This window comes from Nicotiana attenuata, unplaced genomic scaffold (genome assembly GCF_001879085.1).
Source record: "Nicotiana attenuata strain UT unplaced genomic scaffold, NIATTr2, whole genome shotgun sequence".
NCBI classification, from domain to species: Eukaryota; Viridiplantae; Streptophyta; class Magnoliopsida; order Solanales; family Solanaceae; genus Nicotiana; species Nicotiana attenuata.
In genome coordinates this window covers 19,604-38,829 of record NW_017671002.1, presented here as the reverse complement: position 1 = coordinate 38,829, position 19,226 = coordinate 19,604, and the positions used below count along the sequence as shown (strand labels likewise).

Below are 19,226 nucleotides of genomic sequence, written 5' to 3'. Positions count from 1 at the left end.
CGCGAGACTCTACTAAACCTGCTCATGACTCGTGTGACCTATGTAACCTAGGCTCTAATACCAACTTATCACGACCCCAAACTGAAACCGGTCGTGATGGCGCCTCTCATGAAACAAGGCCAGCCGACACTAACCCCCAATACCAGTTAACAGTTATAATAATTCATAATCAGGTAATTAATAAGTGATAAATCCCAAAATAGAGTGAAGTAGAACAAATGCAGTAACAGACACAGCCCGACATCGGGGTGTCACCAGTCACGAGCAACTAAAATCCGTCTAAGAGTATAAAAAGACAACATAGTCTAATACAAAGCTAGAACAAGCGAAATAAAAATAGGAAAGAGAAGCACCGGGCTGCGAACACCGAGCAGCTACCTATTCAACTCCGTACAACCTGCTGGACAGAAATCAGGCCTAGCTAGCGTGACCGAGACTCCTGAATCTGCACATAGGGTGCAGGGAGTAATGCGAGTACACCAACTCAGTAAGTAATAAAAGTAAAGGCAGCTGAGCGATAAGAAAACATGTAAATACACAGAAAAATGCTACAACAAGGAAGTGTAAAACCAGAACAATGTCATAAATCAGTAAAAAAGCTCGTAAAAACTTCATAGCTCAGTAAAACCTCTTTAAAACATATTTTAGCAACTCAAATGAATGAATGAAACAGGGATAAAAGATAAAAACACAAATCAGACCCTTGGGCAAAATACCAACAGAAAGCAGCCCATCGGGCTATCTCACAACCACTCGTACCAACCCCTCGGGCAATAACATGGAACAACATCAGCCCTCAGGCTTTATCACATCACAAACTGGGTACCCGCGCTCACTGGGGGTGTACAGACTCCAAGAAGGGCCCCTTATGGCCCAAGCGCAATAACAAGCCATCTCGTGGCATAATCAACAGGCTCTCGGCCTCATATCAATCACAAGCCACCTCGTGGCATAATAAATCAGGCCCTCGGCCTCTCGTATGTCACAAATAAGTACCACATGCTGCGGCGCGCAACCCGATCGCATAGTATTCTCACAACACAGGGCCTCGACCTTACTCAGTTAGAATCTCACTAGCCTCACGGGCAACAGTAAAACATGATGCTCAGCCCAAAATATCATTTAAAGTATCAAAAACGAGTAAAGATGGATGAGTTGTGAAAACAGTAGAATATAGCATGACTTAATACAATTTCGAAGTAAAAACAGTGAGGAAATAGTAGTAAAATTCCCTAAGGGTCCAAACAGTTGGCACGGGGCCCAAATATGCCATTCCGCCCGAAACATGATGATAGCAAACAATTTTCAATCAACTACGCAGTTAAATAGTCATACGGGACGGACTAAGTCACAATCCCTAACGGTGCACGGCCCCACGCTCGTCATCTAGCGTGTGCGTCACCTCAAAGTAGCACAACGATGTGATATCCGGGGTTTCATACACTCAGGCCAACATTTAATCATTACTTACCTCAATCCGGCCCAAACTCTAGCTCGCGATGCCTTTGCCCCTCGAATCGGCCTCCGGATGCTCCAAATCTATCCAAAAACCAGAACGTAACCACTAATATATACTAAAGGGACGAAGCCCACTCGAAAACAATCGAAAAACAACGCAAATCCCGAAATTAACCAAAACCCGACCCCTATATAAAAATCTCACCTATCAACCGGAAAACGCCAAAATTCCAATTTCGCCAATTCAAGCCTAAATCTACTACGGACCTCGAAAAGACGCTCCGATCACACTCCTAAGTCCTAAATCACCTCCCGAAGCTATCCGAAACATCGGAATTTATATCCGAGCCCTTTTTCACATAAGTCAACATCCTGTTGACTTTTCCAACTTAAGCTTACTCAAAAGAGGCTAAGTGTCTCAAACCTTACCAAAATCTCCCCGAACTCGAGCCAACCAACCCGATAGCACATTATACAGCTAAACAAGATAATAAGAAGCAGGAATGGGGGAAACGGAGCGGTAACACATGAAACGACCGGCCGGGTCATTATAAAAGTAATAAATTCTAGATCCGAAATTAATTAACTTAGGCGGTATGAGTCCGTGTTCACGTTGACAAATGTTGAATTAATACTCTATGACTAACCGTCAATACGAGGATAGAAACATGCAATAAATGGCCTTAAATGCAATGAGAAGGAATTGGTCACCCAAAGGTTGGATGAGATGAATGATTTCTTCCTTTGACTACAACACGTGACAACAGACAAGAGAGGGGTGTTACGCACTCTTGGATCTTGTGAGCTAAAGAATAATGTTATATGGTGGAACCATACAAGAGAGACAAAATAACCTTTTTGTGTATCTCAGATAGTCAACTCTTTACAAGATGTTTTTTTACAAAGATTCCCAATCCCCTCTTTATTTCTTCTCTCTTTCTATTTATAAGGAATATCCTTAGAAAACCCTAGAAAGGTAATGTGGGGGAATATTCAATAGAATATTCCTATTCACAATTACAGGAACATTCTAACAATTACAGCCGTTGCTCTCTACACGACCTCGGCATGGGTCTTTCCCTTCGAGCGACTCCTCGCCACTAGACCATACAGGGTTTCGACCTCGGCCTCAGCTCGTCCCTATGCATTCGCTAAGTTAGACCTAATTTTGACCCATACATGTGTTATATTAAAACTTCTTATTGTTTTACATAATTAAGAAATGAGACATGCTAATAACAATGCTTACGTGACATTTTATAGCTAAAATATCAATATTTACTGAATGGTATCAAGAGAAACTAAGATAACCATTATGGTTTTTCGAAAAATTAATTTTAAATTGTACACAGAAATTGATACGGGAAAAATTGTTAGGTGTTTGTCCTGATTTTCTTATCATATTTGGTATTCCTATCTCTTGAAGGAAAGGACAACATATTTACTATAATTGGATTTTCCTTTTTGTAGAAGGAAATTATAAATCTCCCATATTTGGCTAGTCCCTTTTCTTGTAGGAAAAGGTTTTAGACTTCTATATATTGAGGATCCTTCCTTCTCATTCAGTAGCATCCACAATGTAGCCATCTGGGATTTGATAGTCGTGTTTAGGGGGAGAACTTTACGGGACAAGTGTTAGTGTGACATTTGTGTTTGCCTCTTCGTGAGGTTGTTCTCTCGATATTTTGTACTCTCTTTTATAGTAGATTGCTTATCTCCACCGCTAGTGGCGGATCCAGAATTTTAAAGTCGTGGGTGCTCATCGATAAAAATTCTAAAAGAAGAGAAAAAAGGAGTTTAGTTATGGGTGCTCCCTCAATATTTATCTAAAAATTTTAATAATTGCCTATGCAAATTTACTAAATCTTGCCAAAGGTAATGGGTTCTTGAGCCCACAAAGAACTATGTAGATCTGCCACTGTCCGCCGCTAACGTAGGTCAATTGACCGAACCACGTTAAATGCTTATGTCTCTTTTGGTATATTTTTCTTATGTTGTCTAATTTATCGTCGTTCAAGGTTTGCTTTACTAGCTTCCGTATGACACGTGATTATTTCGGTCCTAATAAGTGGTATCAAAGGGAAGTTCAAGACATGTTCTTCTATGCGGGTTTAGTTCTAGCCACAACCTATTTGACGGTAGTCATGATTTTTGGAGAGAAATTTAAGTTCAAATTTGGTATTTTTAATCTAATCTTCTTTATTTTCTATATTTGCCTCTTCCTCGACATAACAAAAATTACTTAAGATAATCGTCTGAATCGCAGCATTTACGTCCAAGTTAAAAGTAGCGTTTTGGTATTAAGAAAATTATTGGTTAATTATAACACTGAAATAATACGATAAGGGTTTGCTGAGAATCTTTTTAAACTAGACTAAAGGAATTGGTGTAGCTATAGATACATAGGGGTCATACTAGTATCATTGACCCTTAACTGTTTCCTTTAAATTTCCTTTTCATATGACGACAAAGTGTACGTAGTTTTTCATTCTTTTGGGCTCAAACTATATTCCAATTAATTTGATGTGTCTCCTCCCGCTTTAAAAAATTAAATGCTAACACACACACCACGCGGACACATACAGTGGTATAGTGAGTTACTGTATATAATCGAGAAAGCAAGAAGAAATTCGAATGTCGGCACGCATATTGGAGTCTCTAACACACTCACATACACATACACAGTGCAAAGAGCAATAATTTAATCTTCATATTCATACGTGATCACTGACCTACACACATTCACTCTGCTGTCTCTGCAAAAGATTAAACATTAGTCTTTAGATTTTTACATGATTGACCGTGACTAAATAAACATCAGAAATACACATAAACAACACACACACACATGCAAGAAATAAACATGAATCTCCTGTCAATATTACGTGAGGTTCACCCAGAAACTTCATAAGAGACCATAAACAAAGCCTTAGCTCCCTATATAAAATCTTCGCATTTCCTCCAAATAATCACAAAGTAAGAATGTAAGCTAGCTCTTCTCACAAACATATATAGCTTCATATAGAGTAATATATCTAGAGGAAAAGGAAAAGAAGTGACGGGTGCATGTGGAGGAAAGAAAACCCGCACTGGAATTAATGGAGTGTTTCCACACAAAGCCAAGAGTGGGAGTGTGTTCCCGAAAGACCAAAAATAGGTGAAGGCCATGGCTGTTGAAAAGATTGGGAAAGTTGTAACTTCTGTTTCAAGAATAACAAGAAAAAGATCAATCCTCACGATGTGGTTATGGACATCCGCTCATGTGGTTGCTTGGAATTCGAGCAGGCTTTCCTTTCAACTTTCGGGATGCATCGAAACTCCGTAGATTCAAACCCTTTGTGAACGTCTTTGCTGCCCACTCATCTAGTACAACCGGTAGTAACATTCTCTCTTTCTGGAACTGGATCACGAATTCTCGCGACAATTCAAACTCACCCTGCGCAATCCTGAATATGTCCGTCTTCCTGGCTTAGACCTCCCTTGCCTCAGCATGGGCCTTAATGAATGAATCTGCAAGCATCTCAAAAGAGTCAATTGAATGCTCGGGTAAAAGAGAATACCATGCAAGGGCCCCCTTTGTGAGAGTTTCACCAAATTAACTTCTTTAGTAAGACCGACTCGATCTCATGTTGAGCCAAATCGTTCCCTTTCACAGCTGTGATATAGGTTGTGATGTGTTCATGCAGATCCGAATTCCCATCGTATTTTGGTATGTCCGCGATCTTGAACCTCTTCGGAATTAACTCTGGTCTTGCGCTCGGTTTAAACGGTAATTATGTGTATTTTTTCGAATCTGGGCCTTTCAGAACTGGTGGTGCGCCCGGAATCAGATTCATTCGGGATTGAAACTCCTTTGCATTTTTATCCATTCATTCGTTTATTTCCCTCATAAACCTCATGAGCTCGGTATTGAAGGGATCATTCCCGTTGTTGTTTTCAGATCCGCTACCGGTCTCTCCGGCTTTGTCGAAACCATCCTCGCCTCTTGGGGTGTTGTTGTCGACCCTCTGAGACGTTTGGTTTGCAGGAGCATTAGGAGGAGTCTGGCCCCTTTGGTTCGCGTTATAGGAGGCGCCTGACAAAGCTTATTCCAACTTTGTCACCACCCGATCCTGCCTTGAGAGGTGTTTCATGATTGCCTTTTGCTGTTCTCTTAAGATTTTTCCACTGTTTCCACGACATGTTCCTCCTCCCGCATCATTGGGAGTTGGCTCCTGCACATACCGAGGGTACATCAACAGGCTCAACTTGGGCAGGTGCATCAACAGTTGCGGGTTGATCTTGACTCGCAGCAACAGGCTCGATAGGGCTTGGAAGAGTTGAGGTACCCATATTAACTTCAACATTCACGGAAGCTTCAGCCACAGGAGAAGGAAAATCTTGAGTTTGTTGAGCCTTCTCAATGGTTTCATTTACCTTAGCCAACTCAGACTCTAAGTTGAAATTTTCTTGGCCAGCTTCAATTAGGGTATCACGGCGTGAGTTCAGAAACGCCCAACTTGCCTCAACAGTAGATTTCTCTTCAAGGGTCTCATAATCCCTTTCCCAATCAGCAATCTCATTCTTTAGCTCCTCATTTTCAGCCAGGGCAGAGTTGTAAGAAATTTGAAGAGAGGCATGGGAGCTTTCTAAAGCACGCACCTTATCAGAAGAGACTCGAAGGTCTTCTTGTGCTTGAGTTAAGCTTTGCACGAGCTCCCCAGAGTAAGTCTCTTTTTGACTCAAGAGAACCTTCAACTCTCTGTTCTCTTCACTGGCCTTGGATAGTTGTTCTGAGAAGGAAGACTCGAGACACTCTTTTTCTTTTTCTGTTAGGCTTAAGGAAGCTTTTGCAACTGCTAATTCTGAGGTTAAAGCTTGCACTTGCTGCTCTAAGGTACTCTTGCTCTCTTGTAAGAATTCCACATCAATTTGTAAACTCTCGAACTGCTCCTTCCAATTGAATGCCTCTAACTAAGAATCGCGTGCTATATGCTCCAAGAGGGGGATTCTGTTCATCATTTCTGTACCGATAAGATTGGCCTTAAAAAGGGGGGGGGGGAAGAGAAATTATAATCCCAAAGAAAAAAAATTTACAAAGTAAAAAAAAAAATGTAAATACCTTCAAGGTAGCATGCACAATGTCGTTCATCAGAGTCAGGGAACTATGGCTCTCCAGCTTTGCTTTTTCAATTGGGCCAATCAAAGGCTCCAACCATACATTTGCCTGACCTGATTTCCTCAAAAGGCTTCTCTCAGCAGGAACTTCAATAACCACCCTCCTCATAGCGGCACTTCTACTTGAAGAACCCACCTCAGTATGATGAACGATTGGAGGTGGAATTGTCAAAGAGGGAGTGGTAGAAGAGGTCAGAACAGTCGAGGTAAGAACAGTCGAGGTAAGAATAGTTGAGGAAGGAACAGTAACATGTGGGGGTGGCAATGAAGGAATTGCAGGCACGGGAGTTGAAAAACAAGCTAGGGGTGTTTCATCTAAAACATTCCCTAAACTTCCACTATCAAAACCGCTAATAAAAAGCTGTTAATTGGATTCATGAGTATCACCAGGGTCAACATCATCGTCAGGAATTATCACCGGTGCTTCAATAGACACAGTAAGAGGAACGAAATGACGGGGAGATGCCTCTGCTTCGTCATCGAAAATTATGCGTCTTCGAGCTCGAGGCCTTGTCACCAAAGAGCCTCCATCTTCCTCTTCTTCGGAATCTTCTTCTTCAATGGCTTTTCTCTTCGACGAAGAACTCAAGACTATTTCTTGAGCCCTTTCCAAGGAGATACGGGTACCCGAAGAGGCACGAGAGGCCGCAAGTGCCTTGGCAGTAACTCCTCGAATAGCAAATCCTGATAAAAAGGTGGATTGAAATTTTAGCCATAAAGAGAAACATATGCATGAAAGACGAAACAAAATAAGAAGCTCTTACCATGAGTCTTTACTTTCCAACCAAAACGGTTAGAAAGTGTCTTCCAAGACCTCCTATCCATTGGTGCGGTCTTCAGTAATCTGTCTACCCAGACCCAAGCAAACACCGAAGGAACGACAAAAATCAAGAATGACTGGGTCAATAGCTGGTTTGAACCCTAAGGTGAAAGGGTATGTATAAACAAAAGAAAACCCCATCAAGTAAGAAGTGATTCTCTGATTTGGGTTAGGAATGATAATAGGAAAGTCATCACTCCAATGGCAATTTTTGCGAACTACAGGAGCCAAAATTTCTGTAATCTGAGTGGGAAAAGCATCAGCACGATCTAAAGTAGAAACCTGATTCCTAAGAGATTCCCTGTCATGATAAAAAGACAATTCCGTAGGGACTATCTCTTCTACTAAAGGTTCACGTAGTGGTTCAGAAGGTTCTTTACCCCTAGAGAAAGATTTTTGAGAAAGGGAACCTCTGGTTCTAGAAGAAGGACCAGAACTAGGAGATAAAACAGAAGAGTCTCGTGCAGATCCCGAACTACGGTGCCTACCTCCCCTTCTGCCTCTACTAAGAGCATTAGGGAGGATATCAACAATGGAAGCCCTTCTAGGGTTAGGGTTCGATGAAGACATAATGAAAAAGGATGATACGAGGAAGAAACAAACAGAGATTTGAGAAATAAAGTGTTCAGTAAACTTTATGAGGTAAAGACAAAGAAAGATGTTATATTTATACTGATGAGCAACCGTCAAAGGAAAAAGTGCAATGATGGAAGGACCATAATAATGATAACTGACACTTCGTAAATAGGGAAGCCGAAAAGAAAGCCTAAAAAAGTGCTGCAAAACTGCAGAACAAATAGGAAGGTGACACGTGTGAAACACATTAAATGGAAGTGACAATTGAAGCGTCAATTCTGTCACAGCATTAATGGTGACAAAAATTCCTGTTTTAATGAAATCCACTTCCCAAATATTCAATTGATGAATAAATGGCAAGTGGGGGGACTATCTGTATTGGAAAAATTGAGTTTACATATTAAAGTAGTATGGAGATGACGTGTCGTGACATATAGACTGGTCAAATGGTCAAAGAATTTCAACTAGCCATGAGGCACGAGTAGCAATGGATGCGAGCAAAGGTAAAGGAAGAGGCACGGGCAGACATTCAAGGGATTCGGTGCCCGTACCTATTCAAGGCATTTAAATTCAAGAATCAAGAAGAATCAAGGGAATGAATTTGACAACACATGAGAGTCCAAATACAGTATTTAATAATCCTTAAATGCTAAAAACATTATAGAATCTGTCTTGACTATAATGATAATGTAACGTAGCTTTCAATGTCACTAATTGCCCATAATGGCCTTATTATGACAAAGGCAAGACATATATCTCAAAAATAGCTATAAAAAGGGGAGGACTAAATAATTGTAGGGACACGAAAGATCATTTGAATATACTTTGGTTTACTTGTTTTATTTAATTATATTCTGGCTATCCAAATTACTTTCATTTATACATTCTTGCGATTATCAGTAACCCGTGTTCTTCTAAATTATAGCTTTAGTCAAAATTCCATTTTTTGGTTAAACACTCGGCCTCAGCTCGTCCGTGTGCATTCGCTAAGCTAGACCTAATTTTGACCCATACATGTGTTATATTAAAACTTCTTATTATTTTACATAATTAAGAAATGAGGCATGCTAATAACAATGCTTACGTGACATTTATAGCTAAAATATCAATATTTACTGAATGGTATCAAGAGAAACTAAGATAACCATTATATTTTTAAATTGTACACAGAAATTGATACGAGAAAAATTGTTAGGTGTTTGTCCTGATTTTCTTATCATAATTGGTATTCCTATCTCTTGAAGGAAAGGACAACATATTTACTATAATTGGATTCTCCTTTTTGTAGAAGAAAATTATAAATCTCCTATATTTGGATAGTCCCTTTTCTTGTAGGAAAAGGTTTTAGACTTCTATATATTGAGGATCCTTCCTTCTCATTCAGTAGCATCCACAATGTAGCCATCTGGGGTTTGATAGTCGTGTTTAGGGGGAGAACTTTACGGGACAACTGTTAGTGTGGCATTTGTGTTTGCCTCTTCGTGAGGTTGTTCTCTCGATATTTTGTACTCTCTTTTATATAGTAGATTGCTTATCTCTGCCGCAGACGTAGGTCAATTGACCAAACCACGTTAAATGCTTATATCTCTTTTGGTATATTTCTCTTATGTTGTCTGATTTATCGTCGTTCAAGGTTTGCTTTACTAGCTTCCGCATGACACGTGATTATTTTGGTCCTAACCGGTGGTATTAGAGAGAAGTTCAAGACATGTTCATCTTTGCGGGTTTAGTTCGTGCCACAACCTATTTTACGGTAGTCATGATTTAGTTCCGCGTCCTGCACCTGGTCGACGAGTCGTCTCCTGATGAGGGGGAGGCATTATCGAGTAAAAGGCGGAAGGTGGTGATTGGAAGTGTCGACGCTGCTGATGCCGAGTTGGAAAGGCATAATGTTTTGAATACGAAGGTTGCGCCCTTACTGGGTATTGAGGATGTTCCCACGCCGGCTCTCGTCTTAGAAGGAGGGTCGTTAGAGGTTGAAGGGACTCATGTCAGAGGGGAACCCACATGAATAGTCGGGGTCGGCTCATCATCCACGGATGAAAGGGATAGAGCTATCCTCGTGGAGGATGATGGGTCGGGCTCTGACATCAACCCTGAAGAGGTCGGGCTTTTGAGGAGAGGTACACCCGAGTGGAGATAAGGATGGAGAGGCCTAATCGGCACATAGTCATTCCCGTGGATTACGATCTCTTGGCCAACTCGGAACGGGTGGTACCGGCCTTTGCTCCTCTGTGTGCGGATTCTGAGAATAGGATGCTACAGACGCTGAGGGATGCGGATATGTCGTTGGGTATATCTGGCATGGCCTTGCGAGTGAGTTTGCTTTTCCCATTTCAGGTTAATTAATTTCATACATGTAATTTGCTTCCGTTGACCTATCTTCTTATATGTCAGACCCTCATCATGGAGATTGAGTGTGATCGGCGGGATGAGCGAACGACAGTCATCTTCAAGAAGGTGGTGTCCAAGTACAAAGATTATCGCTCTAAGCACTAGACGCTAGTTGACGTTCTTAACCAGGACAGCCAATTCCAGGCGCTCCGTGATGGGCTCAAGCAGAAAGAGGAGGAGTTGAGGGAGAAAGACGAAGATCTTATGAGGGCCATCGACAGATGCAATGTTCTTGAGGAGGCATTGAATGCTAAGGAGGATGAGCTCAAGGTGAGCAAGGGAATGACGACCGAAAATACTGACCTTCAGGCGCGGGTGGCGTCTTTACATGTTGAGCTCGAGCAGAGCAAAACAAGGGTCACTTACTTGCAGGATGAGTTGAGTACCCGGGTTGACAAGTTGGGTCGAGCCGAGAAAGCCAGAATGATCGCGGTGGTAGAGGTGGTAGCCCTAAGGGACGCCCTTCAGGTTTGCATATCTAAGCAAGCTACTGAGGTAGAAACTTCAGTGCTTAAGAAGCGAGATTTGAGGAGAGGATTGGGGGTTTGGAGGTGGAGTTGTCTTAGCTGAATGAGAAAGTTGTCGCCCTACGGGCCGAGAAGGCACAGGTGCAGGCTCAGCCATCCACTTCTCATACTTCTGTTGCTCCCGGTGTGTCACAGGAGGTTTATGAAATGTGGGTTCATGTTGAGGCCCAACTTGAAATATATAGGTCTCTGAAGGTGGCCGGGAAGATTTCCGAGGCTGAATTTGAGGATGTTTGTGTTAAGGCACGTGCAGCTCGTGACACTTGTGGTTATGATCCCGGTATGCCCGGGGAGACGATGATGAAGACGCCTTGGATAGGCTTGCCTCCGACCCTTGGTACGACGATGAGTATGTTGGTGATGGTGCATCATGAAGTCTTTGTACTTAGTTTTTGCTTTTTTGTGTTTTGCTGTTTTTGTGGGGGCGTCTTAACAGCCCTTTATAAAAAATGTATTGGAAAGAAATGATTGAAATAGTTGTTTATTTCTGGCTCTTCTTTCTCTTTCTTTTTGTTGTGAGTTCTTTTGCAAGAAAGTCCCTCACTTTCGGTTTACTTCGAACGAGGTCGAAGGTAAGTTAGTTCGAGCGAGGTTGAATGTATGTTAATTCGAACGAGGTCAAACGTATAATGATTCGAACGAGGTCGAACGTATAATGATTCGAACGAGGTCGAACATATAATGATTTGAACGAGGTCAAATGTATAATGATTCAAATGAGGTCGAATGTCTAATGGTTCAAACGAGGCCGAATGTAGAATGACTCGAACGAGGTCGAATGTATAATGATTCGAACGTGGTCGAATATAGCATGATTCGAATGAGCTTGAATGTATAATGATTCGAATGAGGTTGAATGTATAATGATTCGAACGAGGTCAAATTTAGAATGATTCGAACGAGGTCGAATGTATAATGATTCAAATGAGGTCGAATGTATAATGATTTGAACAAGGTCGAATGTAAGTTCCCCTTGCGTTGGCATGATGTGCAAATTTGGTGGAGGTGTAAGAAATACTGCTTTGTTTATTCATTGGAGAATATTACATCCCTTTTTGGGCTGTACATACATTCGAGGAGTCCCAATCTATCTAGTCCCTTCATCACTCGGCCTAGAGAAGTAGTCAATAGGCGGGGAATGAACTAAACACCTAAACTCTGAGACACCTCCTTCGTCGCCTCATTAAAAACCTCCCCGCAAAAACCCAATTGGGACAAAACTCGGGTGAGGGAAAAAAAGTACGACTTGGGGGACGTCCGTCTTCAGAAGTTGAAGTATTTGAGGGGGGCGACGTTCCAATTGTTTGGTAGTAGTTTTCCCTCCATTGTTTCTAGTTGGAATGACCCTTTGTTTGTTGTTGCTGTGATTTTGTATGGTCCGTCCCAATTTCCCAGTTTACCTTCTCGTGGGTCTTTGCTTGCTTGTGTTTTGGCTTTGAGCACATAATCCTCTACCTTGAGTGGTCTGACTTTGGCTTTTTTGTTGTAGTACCTATTTGCTTGTTGTTTTTGAGCTATCATTCTTAAGTAGGCCATGTCTCTTCGCTCATCTGTTTCATCGAGGTCTTGTTTTCTGCTATCATCGTTACTTGTTCCACTCTCGTTGGAGTATCTTAAACTTGGCTCCCCGACTTCGACTGTTATCACTGTGTCAGTATCGTAGACTAGTGAATATGGTGTTTCTCCTGTGCTTGTTTTGGGCGTGGTGCGGTACGCCCATAGCAATTCTGGCAGCTTTTCCGGCCACCGTCCCTTGGTGTCCTCAAGCTTCTTCTTCATGATGTTCACTATTATTTTGTTGGAGGATTCCGCCTGGCCATTGCCAGCGGGGTGATATGGCGTGGAGAGTATTCGCTTGGTGTGCCATTTCTCGAAGAATTTGGCAGTCTTTTTTCCGGTGAACTGGGGTGCCTTGTCACAACTGATTTCTTTGGGGATGCCGAAGCGGCATATATTTCTCCATATGAATGTGATAACTTCTTGTTCGCATATTTGGGAGAATGCACCTGCTTCTACCCACTTGGAAAAATAGTCAGTTAAAACAAAAAAAAATTATATATTACCTCGTCCCGATGGGAGGGGTCCGACGATGTGCATCCCCCACTTGATGAATGCCCAAGGTGATGTGACGGAGTGAAGGTGCTCGCCCGCCTGGGGAATCATTGCAGCATATTTTTGGCATTGTTCACACTTCCAAACGTAGTCGGCAACTTCTTTTTTCATGGTGGACCAGTAATAGCCGCCCTGTATGAGGCATCTAATGAGGGCTCGATTACCGGTAAGTGCTCCGCAATGGCCTTCATGTACTTCTTCAAGGACACGTTTAGTTTGGTTTGTCCTTAGGCGTTTCTCCAAGGGACCGTCGAACATTCTTTTGTATAGCTCATGGTTGATGATGATGTATCAAGCTGCCTGCATTCGGAGCTTCTTGACTTCCTTTTTGTCGGGTGGGAGCAACCCGTCCTGTATATATGACATAATATGGTTGCGCCAGTCCTAAGTCAAGTTTATAGTGCGTACCTCAATTTGGTCTATCGTCGAATGGAGGAGGGTGACCAAGTTTTCTTTTCCGCTTATGTTCTTGGTAGCCACTGCCAATTTGGCAAGGCCATCTGCTTCGATGTTTTGTGCTCGGGGTACCTGGTCGAGTTGGAACTCGTCGAACTTGGGAAGTAGCTTATGAATTTCTGTTTGATATTTTTGTAGCCTTTGTTCTTTTATTTGGAAAGTCCCTGTGACTTGGTTGACGACGAGTTGTGAGTCACATCGGAGGATGACTCGCCGTGCTCCATACTTGAGAGCTAGTTTAGTCCTGCAATTACGGCCTCATACTCGGCCTCATTGTTAGTCATGTCGGGACACTGTATGGACTGGCGAATGACTTCACCTATTGGGACCTTGAGCACGAGTCCCAATCAGGACCCTGCCGCGTTGGAGGCACCATCGGTGTACAGGACCCATAGGTCGTGTAACTTGGGAGTGGTACAGGTTGCTTCTTGCTCGACCTCGAGTAATATTTTGGTGCTGAAGTCGACGACCGTGGCAAGTACGTGCGACTTTATCGCCGTTCGAGGCTAATATGTTATATCGTGCTTGCTTAATTCGATGGCCCACTTGGCTAGTCTACCCGACAACTCGAGTTTATGTAAGATGCTTCTTAGGGGAAAGGCCGTGACCATCGAGATGGGGTTGCATTGGAAATAGGGTCTCAGCTTTCGTGAAGCGACGACTAATGCCAAGGCTAGTTTTTCGAGGTGGGGGTACCTCGTTTCGGTATCGACCATGGTTTTTTCTAATGTAATAGATTGGAGACTGCGTACCTTTGTTTTCGCGGACCAGGACTACGCTTACTGTGATGTTGAACACGTCCAGGTAGATTAAGAGACGTCGAAAGCACACTTCTCGGGGGTCAACTTCATGTCGTATCGTCTGAGTATGTCGAAGGCTTCCCTTAGGTGGTCTATGTGGTCCTCTTTTCTTTTGGATTTGACTATCATGTCATCTATATAGACTTCCATTGTTTTGCCGAGTTGCTCTTTGAACATTTTGGTGACCTGCCTTTGGTAGGTCGTTCCTGCATTTTTCAACCTGAATGGCATAACTTTATAGCAGTACGTCCCTTGGTGGGTGATGAAGGTGGTTTTTTTCTTGGTCTTCCTCCTCCATGAGGATTTGATTGTAGCCTTAATACGCGTCCAAGAAGCTTAATAGCTCATGTCCTGTTGTTGCGTCGATGAGTTGATCGATGTGAGGCAACGGGAAGGAGTCTTTCGGGCAGGCCTTGTTTAGGTCCGTTAAGTCTACGCACATGCGCCATTTCTCATTTTTCTTTTTTACCATGACCACGTTAGTGACCCATTGGGGGTATTTTGACTCTCGAATGGAACCGTTGGCGAGCAATTTTTCTACCTCTTCGTGGACGACCTCGTTGATTGTCGCATTGAACTTTCGTCTTATTTGTCGTACCGGTGGGTAGAGTAGATTGACATTCAGCTTGTGTGTTGCAATGTCTTTCGGGATACCTGGCATATCTGCATGGGAGAAAGCAAACAGATCGGCATTGTCAGTTAATAATTTATGGAATTTACCGGTTTTTGTGAATTTCTGGCCGATATAGGCTTTTTTATTGTAGTTGCTTTCGTTCAGCTGGACGGGATCAAGATCTTCCACTATTGACTCTGTGGCTTCCAAAACGTCGGGGTCTCTGACAACGTCTGTTTGTTGGTCGGAATCGCTCTGACTTCGGTAATTTCTATGCTCCTGAGCCTTCTTCTCCTAATTGTTGAGTGTATGTGCAATTGGGCGATGCAGTAGCATTCTTGAGCTATGCCCTGCTCACTGCGGATGCTGAATATTCCCCATAGGGTAGGGAACTTGATGACTTTATATAAACTGGACGGGATGGCCCTCATGGCATGTATCCAGGGTCATCCTATAATGGCGTTGTAGGTTGTGTCTTGGTTCATGACATGGAATGTTGTTTCCAGGGTGACGCCCCCGGCCAGAACGGGCAATATTATCTCTTCGGATGTTCGTTCAACTGCATTGTTAAAACCTATTAGTGTAATGCAGCGTAGCACTATCTTATCCTCGAGTCTCATTTTTGTGTGAACTCGGGGGTGGATAATACATGCGCCGCTCCCGTCATCTACCATGATTCCTTTTACGTCAGTATCTGAAATTCGTAAAGTAATAACAAGAGCATCGAAATGAAGAAAGGTCAAACCGTGGGTATCTGACTTATCAAAGATGATACTGTCTTCGAGGTCATCGTACCGTTCATGGGTGATCGACCGCTTCAATTTGTGTGTGGTGGTGAACTTGACCTGGTTGATTGTTGCTTCATCGCTTCCGCCGATGATCATTTGGATGGTACAGGCGGGGGAGGTGGCTTTGGGGGCCTAGATGTGGTTCCCGTCCACGGGCAAAATTGGCTCTCCCTCGATCGCTCATCAACTCTCTTAAGTGTCCTTGGTGGCGCATGTTCACTACTTCTTGTCGTAGGGCTATGCATTCCACGATCTTGTGGCCGCGTTCCTGATGGAACTCGCAGAGGGTGTTCGACTTTCTAGAATTTGGGTCCGACTTCATCTTTTGTGGCCATTTCACCTTTGGACCGAGCTTCTCCAGGGCGTAAACTATTTCTGAAGGAGACATAAAAAAATTGTGAGCAGATAATAGTGAAGGCATACATCTTTCATTTTGGTTTGTGGCCAGGAAGCCCCTTCGGCTTAGCGGGGAGATAGCGGGATGGTCACTCTGTAGTACGGTTGGTGCCTTTCCCAATTGAGGCGTGGGCCTGCGTGATCTCTTTGGCTGTCATTCCGATGATCTTTCCTTGATTCCATTTGGACTGTTGTCAGTCGTTGGGTCGGACCATTGAGGTCATCTTCATCTGCCCTGACCTCGGCACAGTAAGCATTGTGGATTTCTTCCCAGGTGGTGAGAGGGTACTTTATAAGTCTGCTTAATAACTTTCTGGTCACCCTTGACTCGCTCTTATTTAACCCATTTTGAAAGGCCGCTACTGCCATCCCTTTTGATACATTCAGTAGGCTCATTCTCACTTTATTGCATCGGGCGAGGAAGTCCCTGAGCCCTTCGCCGGGTGATTGTTTGATGGCGAATATGTCATTCACTCTCTCTTCTGCTTTCTTGTCCCCGGCATGGGCGCTGACGAACTTGTCGGCCATTTCTTCGAATGTCATTATGGAATGGGCTGGTAACTGTGAATACCATGTTAAGGTTCCCCTGTTAGGGTTTCGCCGAACTACTTTAGCAACACCGACGGTACTACTCTTTCGAGAGGTCATTGACTTTTACTGCCCTAACATAATGGATGATATGGTCTTTAGGGTCTGTTGTGCCGTCGTATATTTTCAGGTATGGTGGCATTTTCAAAGTTTTGGGTATGGCATGTAGGGCTGCCTCCTCGCTGTATGGCTATTCCACGAACCGGCCGATGTCCCATTTTGGCAGGAGTTTCGGGGCGCCTGGTATCTTATCAACTCTTTCTTGATGCTCCCTCATTTGGTCGCGGAGCGCTTTATTCTCATTCTCTATTTTTCCTATTTTCTTTAGAACAGCTACTAGGGCGTCGTTTCCTGCATCAATAACGGTGTGAGGGTTACCTGTTGGGGGAGGAGCGTGTTGCTCGTTGATGGTTATTGGTGTGTCAACTCGCACGGTGTTCCTACCCGCCCCTTGAGCGGATTTGTCGAGTATACTGCTTAGGGTGCTTCTCAACCACGTCTCCAATAACTTTCTCACTGCGGGCGGTGGTTCTTCCGTTGTGGACATAGAGGCCCCCGTCTCATGTGAAGCGATTACACTCCCACTAGGAGGGGGTAAATCGCTTTGCCTGGGTGAGGCGCTCGGCGTTGCATCCTCCTCACCTTCCCTGTCCGTCTCATTGATGGTGCCTTGGAGATTGGTAGTAACACCTATCATTGTTTTCAGTCTTTCCTCTCCTTTTCCAGGCATTGTTAGCTTGTGCAAATGAGAAAAGGAAAAAGAGCTTTTGTTGTTTTTTTTAGATCTAGAAAAAACTAAACTTTTTAACTAGAACCTCCCCACAGAAGGCGCCAAATTGTTTGACTAAAAAGTTTGAACCCTTTTAGTTAAACCAATTAATAAAGAGATGAAGGATGAATCCAAGTTAAAAGTAATAATTCTACATCCGAAATCAATTAATCTAGGCGGTACGAGTCCGTGTTCACGTTGACAAATGCTGAATTAATACTCTATGACTAACCGTCAATACGAGGATAGAAACATGCAATAAATGGCCTTAAATGCAATGAGAAGGAATTGGTCACCCAAAGGTTGGATGAGTTGGATGATTCCTTCCTCTGACTACAACACGTGACAGCAGACAAGAGAGGAGTGTTATGCACTCTTGGATCTTGTGAGCTAAAGAAGAATGTTATATGGTGGAACCAAACAAGAGAGACAAAATAACCTTTTTGTGTATCTCAGATAGTCAACTCTTTAATAGATGTTTTTTTTACAAAGATACCCAATCCCCTCTTTATTTCTTCTCTCTTTCTATTTATAAGGAATATCTTTAGAAAACCCTAGAAAGGTACAATGTGGGGAAATATTCAATTGAATATTCCTATTCACAATTAGAGGAACATTCTAACAATTACAGTCATTGCTCTCTTCACGACCTCGGCATGGGTCTTTCCCTTCGAGCGACTCCTCGCCACTAAACCATACTGAGTTTCAACCTCGGTGTATTGGGAAAATTGAGTTTACATATTAAAGTAGTATGGAGATGACGTGTCGTGACACGTAGACTGGTCAAATGGTCAAAGAATTTCAACTAGCCATGAGGCACGAGTAGCAATGGATGCGAGCAAAGGCAAAGGAAGAGGCACGGGCAGACATTCAAGGGATCCGGCGCCCGTACCTATTCAAGGCATTTAAATTCAAGAGTCAAGAAGAATCAAGGGAATGAATTTGACAACACATGAGAGTCCAAATACAGTATTTAATAAGCCTTAAATGCTGTAAACGTTATAGAATCTGTCTTGAATATAATGATTATGTAACGTAGCTTTCAATGTCATTAATTGCCCATAATGGCCTTATTATGACAAAGGAAAGACATATATCTCAAAAATAGCTATAAAAAGGGGAGGACTGAACAATTGTAGGGACATGAAAGATCATCTGAATATAATTTGGTTTACTTGCTTTATTTAATTATATTCTGGCTATCCAAATTACTTTCTTTTATACATTCTTGCGATTATCAGTAACCCGTGTTCTTCTAAATTATAGCTTTAGTCAAAATTCTATTTTTTGGTTAAACAAATTGGTTCCGTTACCTGGAATGTGATAATCCATTTTATTTCAGCCTAACTTTCCTTGTTGCATCAACTATGTCGAACAATAATGACAACATTCAAGGAAACCAAGAAAATCAAACAACCCAGCAACTTCAGGGAGATCCACAGAACAATAACGTACTGATTCCTTCTCCACGAGGCTCTCCACGGCGGTCTCGTGAAGGCACTCTTGATGGGTCTCATACAGATGGACAGGCTCAATTCGAAAATGTTGAAACTATGGATGAGGCTTTGCAAAAACTTATTGCCTCACAAGTCAATAAAGCTCTTCAGGCTTTTGTTAGCCAATTACCTGCTGCACCACCCACACCCACTCCAAATAATAACACTCTGGAGAACCCTCGTTCCGGGCTCGTTAATTCAGGTAGTGGTGGAACCCCCAGCGAATCACAGGAGGGAGAACCAGGTAATTTAGTTAATTCTGATTTACAAAACTTA

At 42.7% G+C, this 19,226-nt stretch overlaps 1 protein-coding gene across 1 annotated transcript; it reads right to left on the bottom strand.

Moving 5' to 3' along the window:
* Window positions 1-15,774: 15,774 nt before the first annotated feature.
* Window positions 15,775-16,625, bottom strand: LOC109205141. Its single transcript, XM_019367817.1, has 2 exons — window positions 16,232-16,625; window positions 15,775-16,076 (listed from the first exon to the last, which is right to left on the bottom strand). Exons 1-2 carry the CDS (start codon window positions 16,623-16,625, stop codon window positions 15,775-15,777), a joined length of 696 nt encoding a protein of 231 aa, XP_019223362.1.
* Window positions 16,626-19,226: the final 2,601 nt, after the last annotated feature.

Excerpts from the sequence above, each read along its gene's own strand:
- LOC109205141 (XM_019367817.1), bottom strand. The coding sequence starts at position 16,625 with ATGGCCGACAAGTTCGTCAGCGCCCATGCCGGGGACAAGAAAGCAGAA. Across the intron at positions 16,077-16,231 it reads CAGCCAAAGAGATCACGCAG|AAATAGTTTACGCCCTGGAG; the intron begins GCCCACGCCTCA and ends TGTCTCCTTCAG.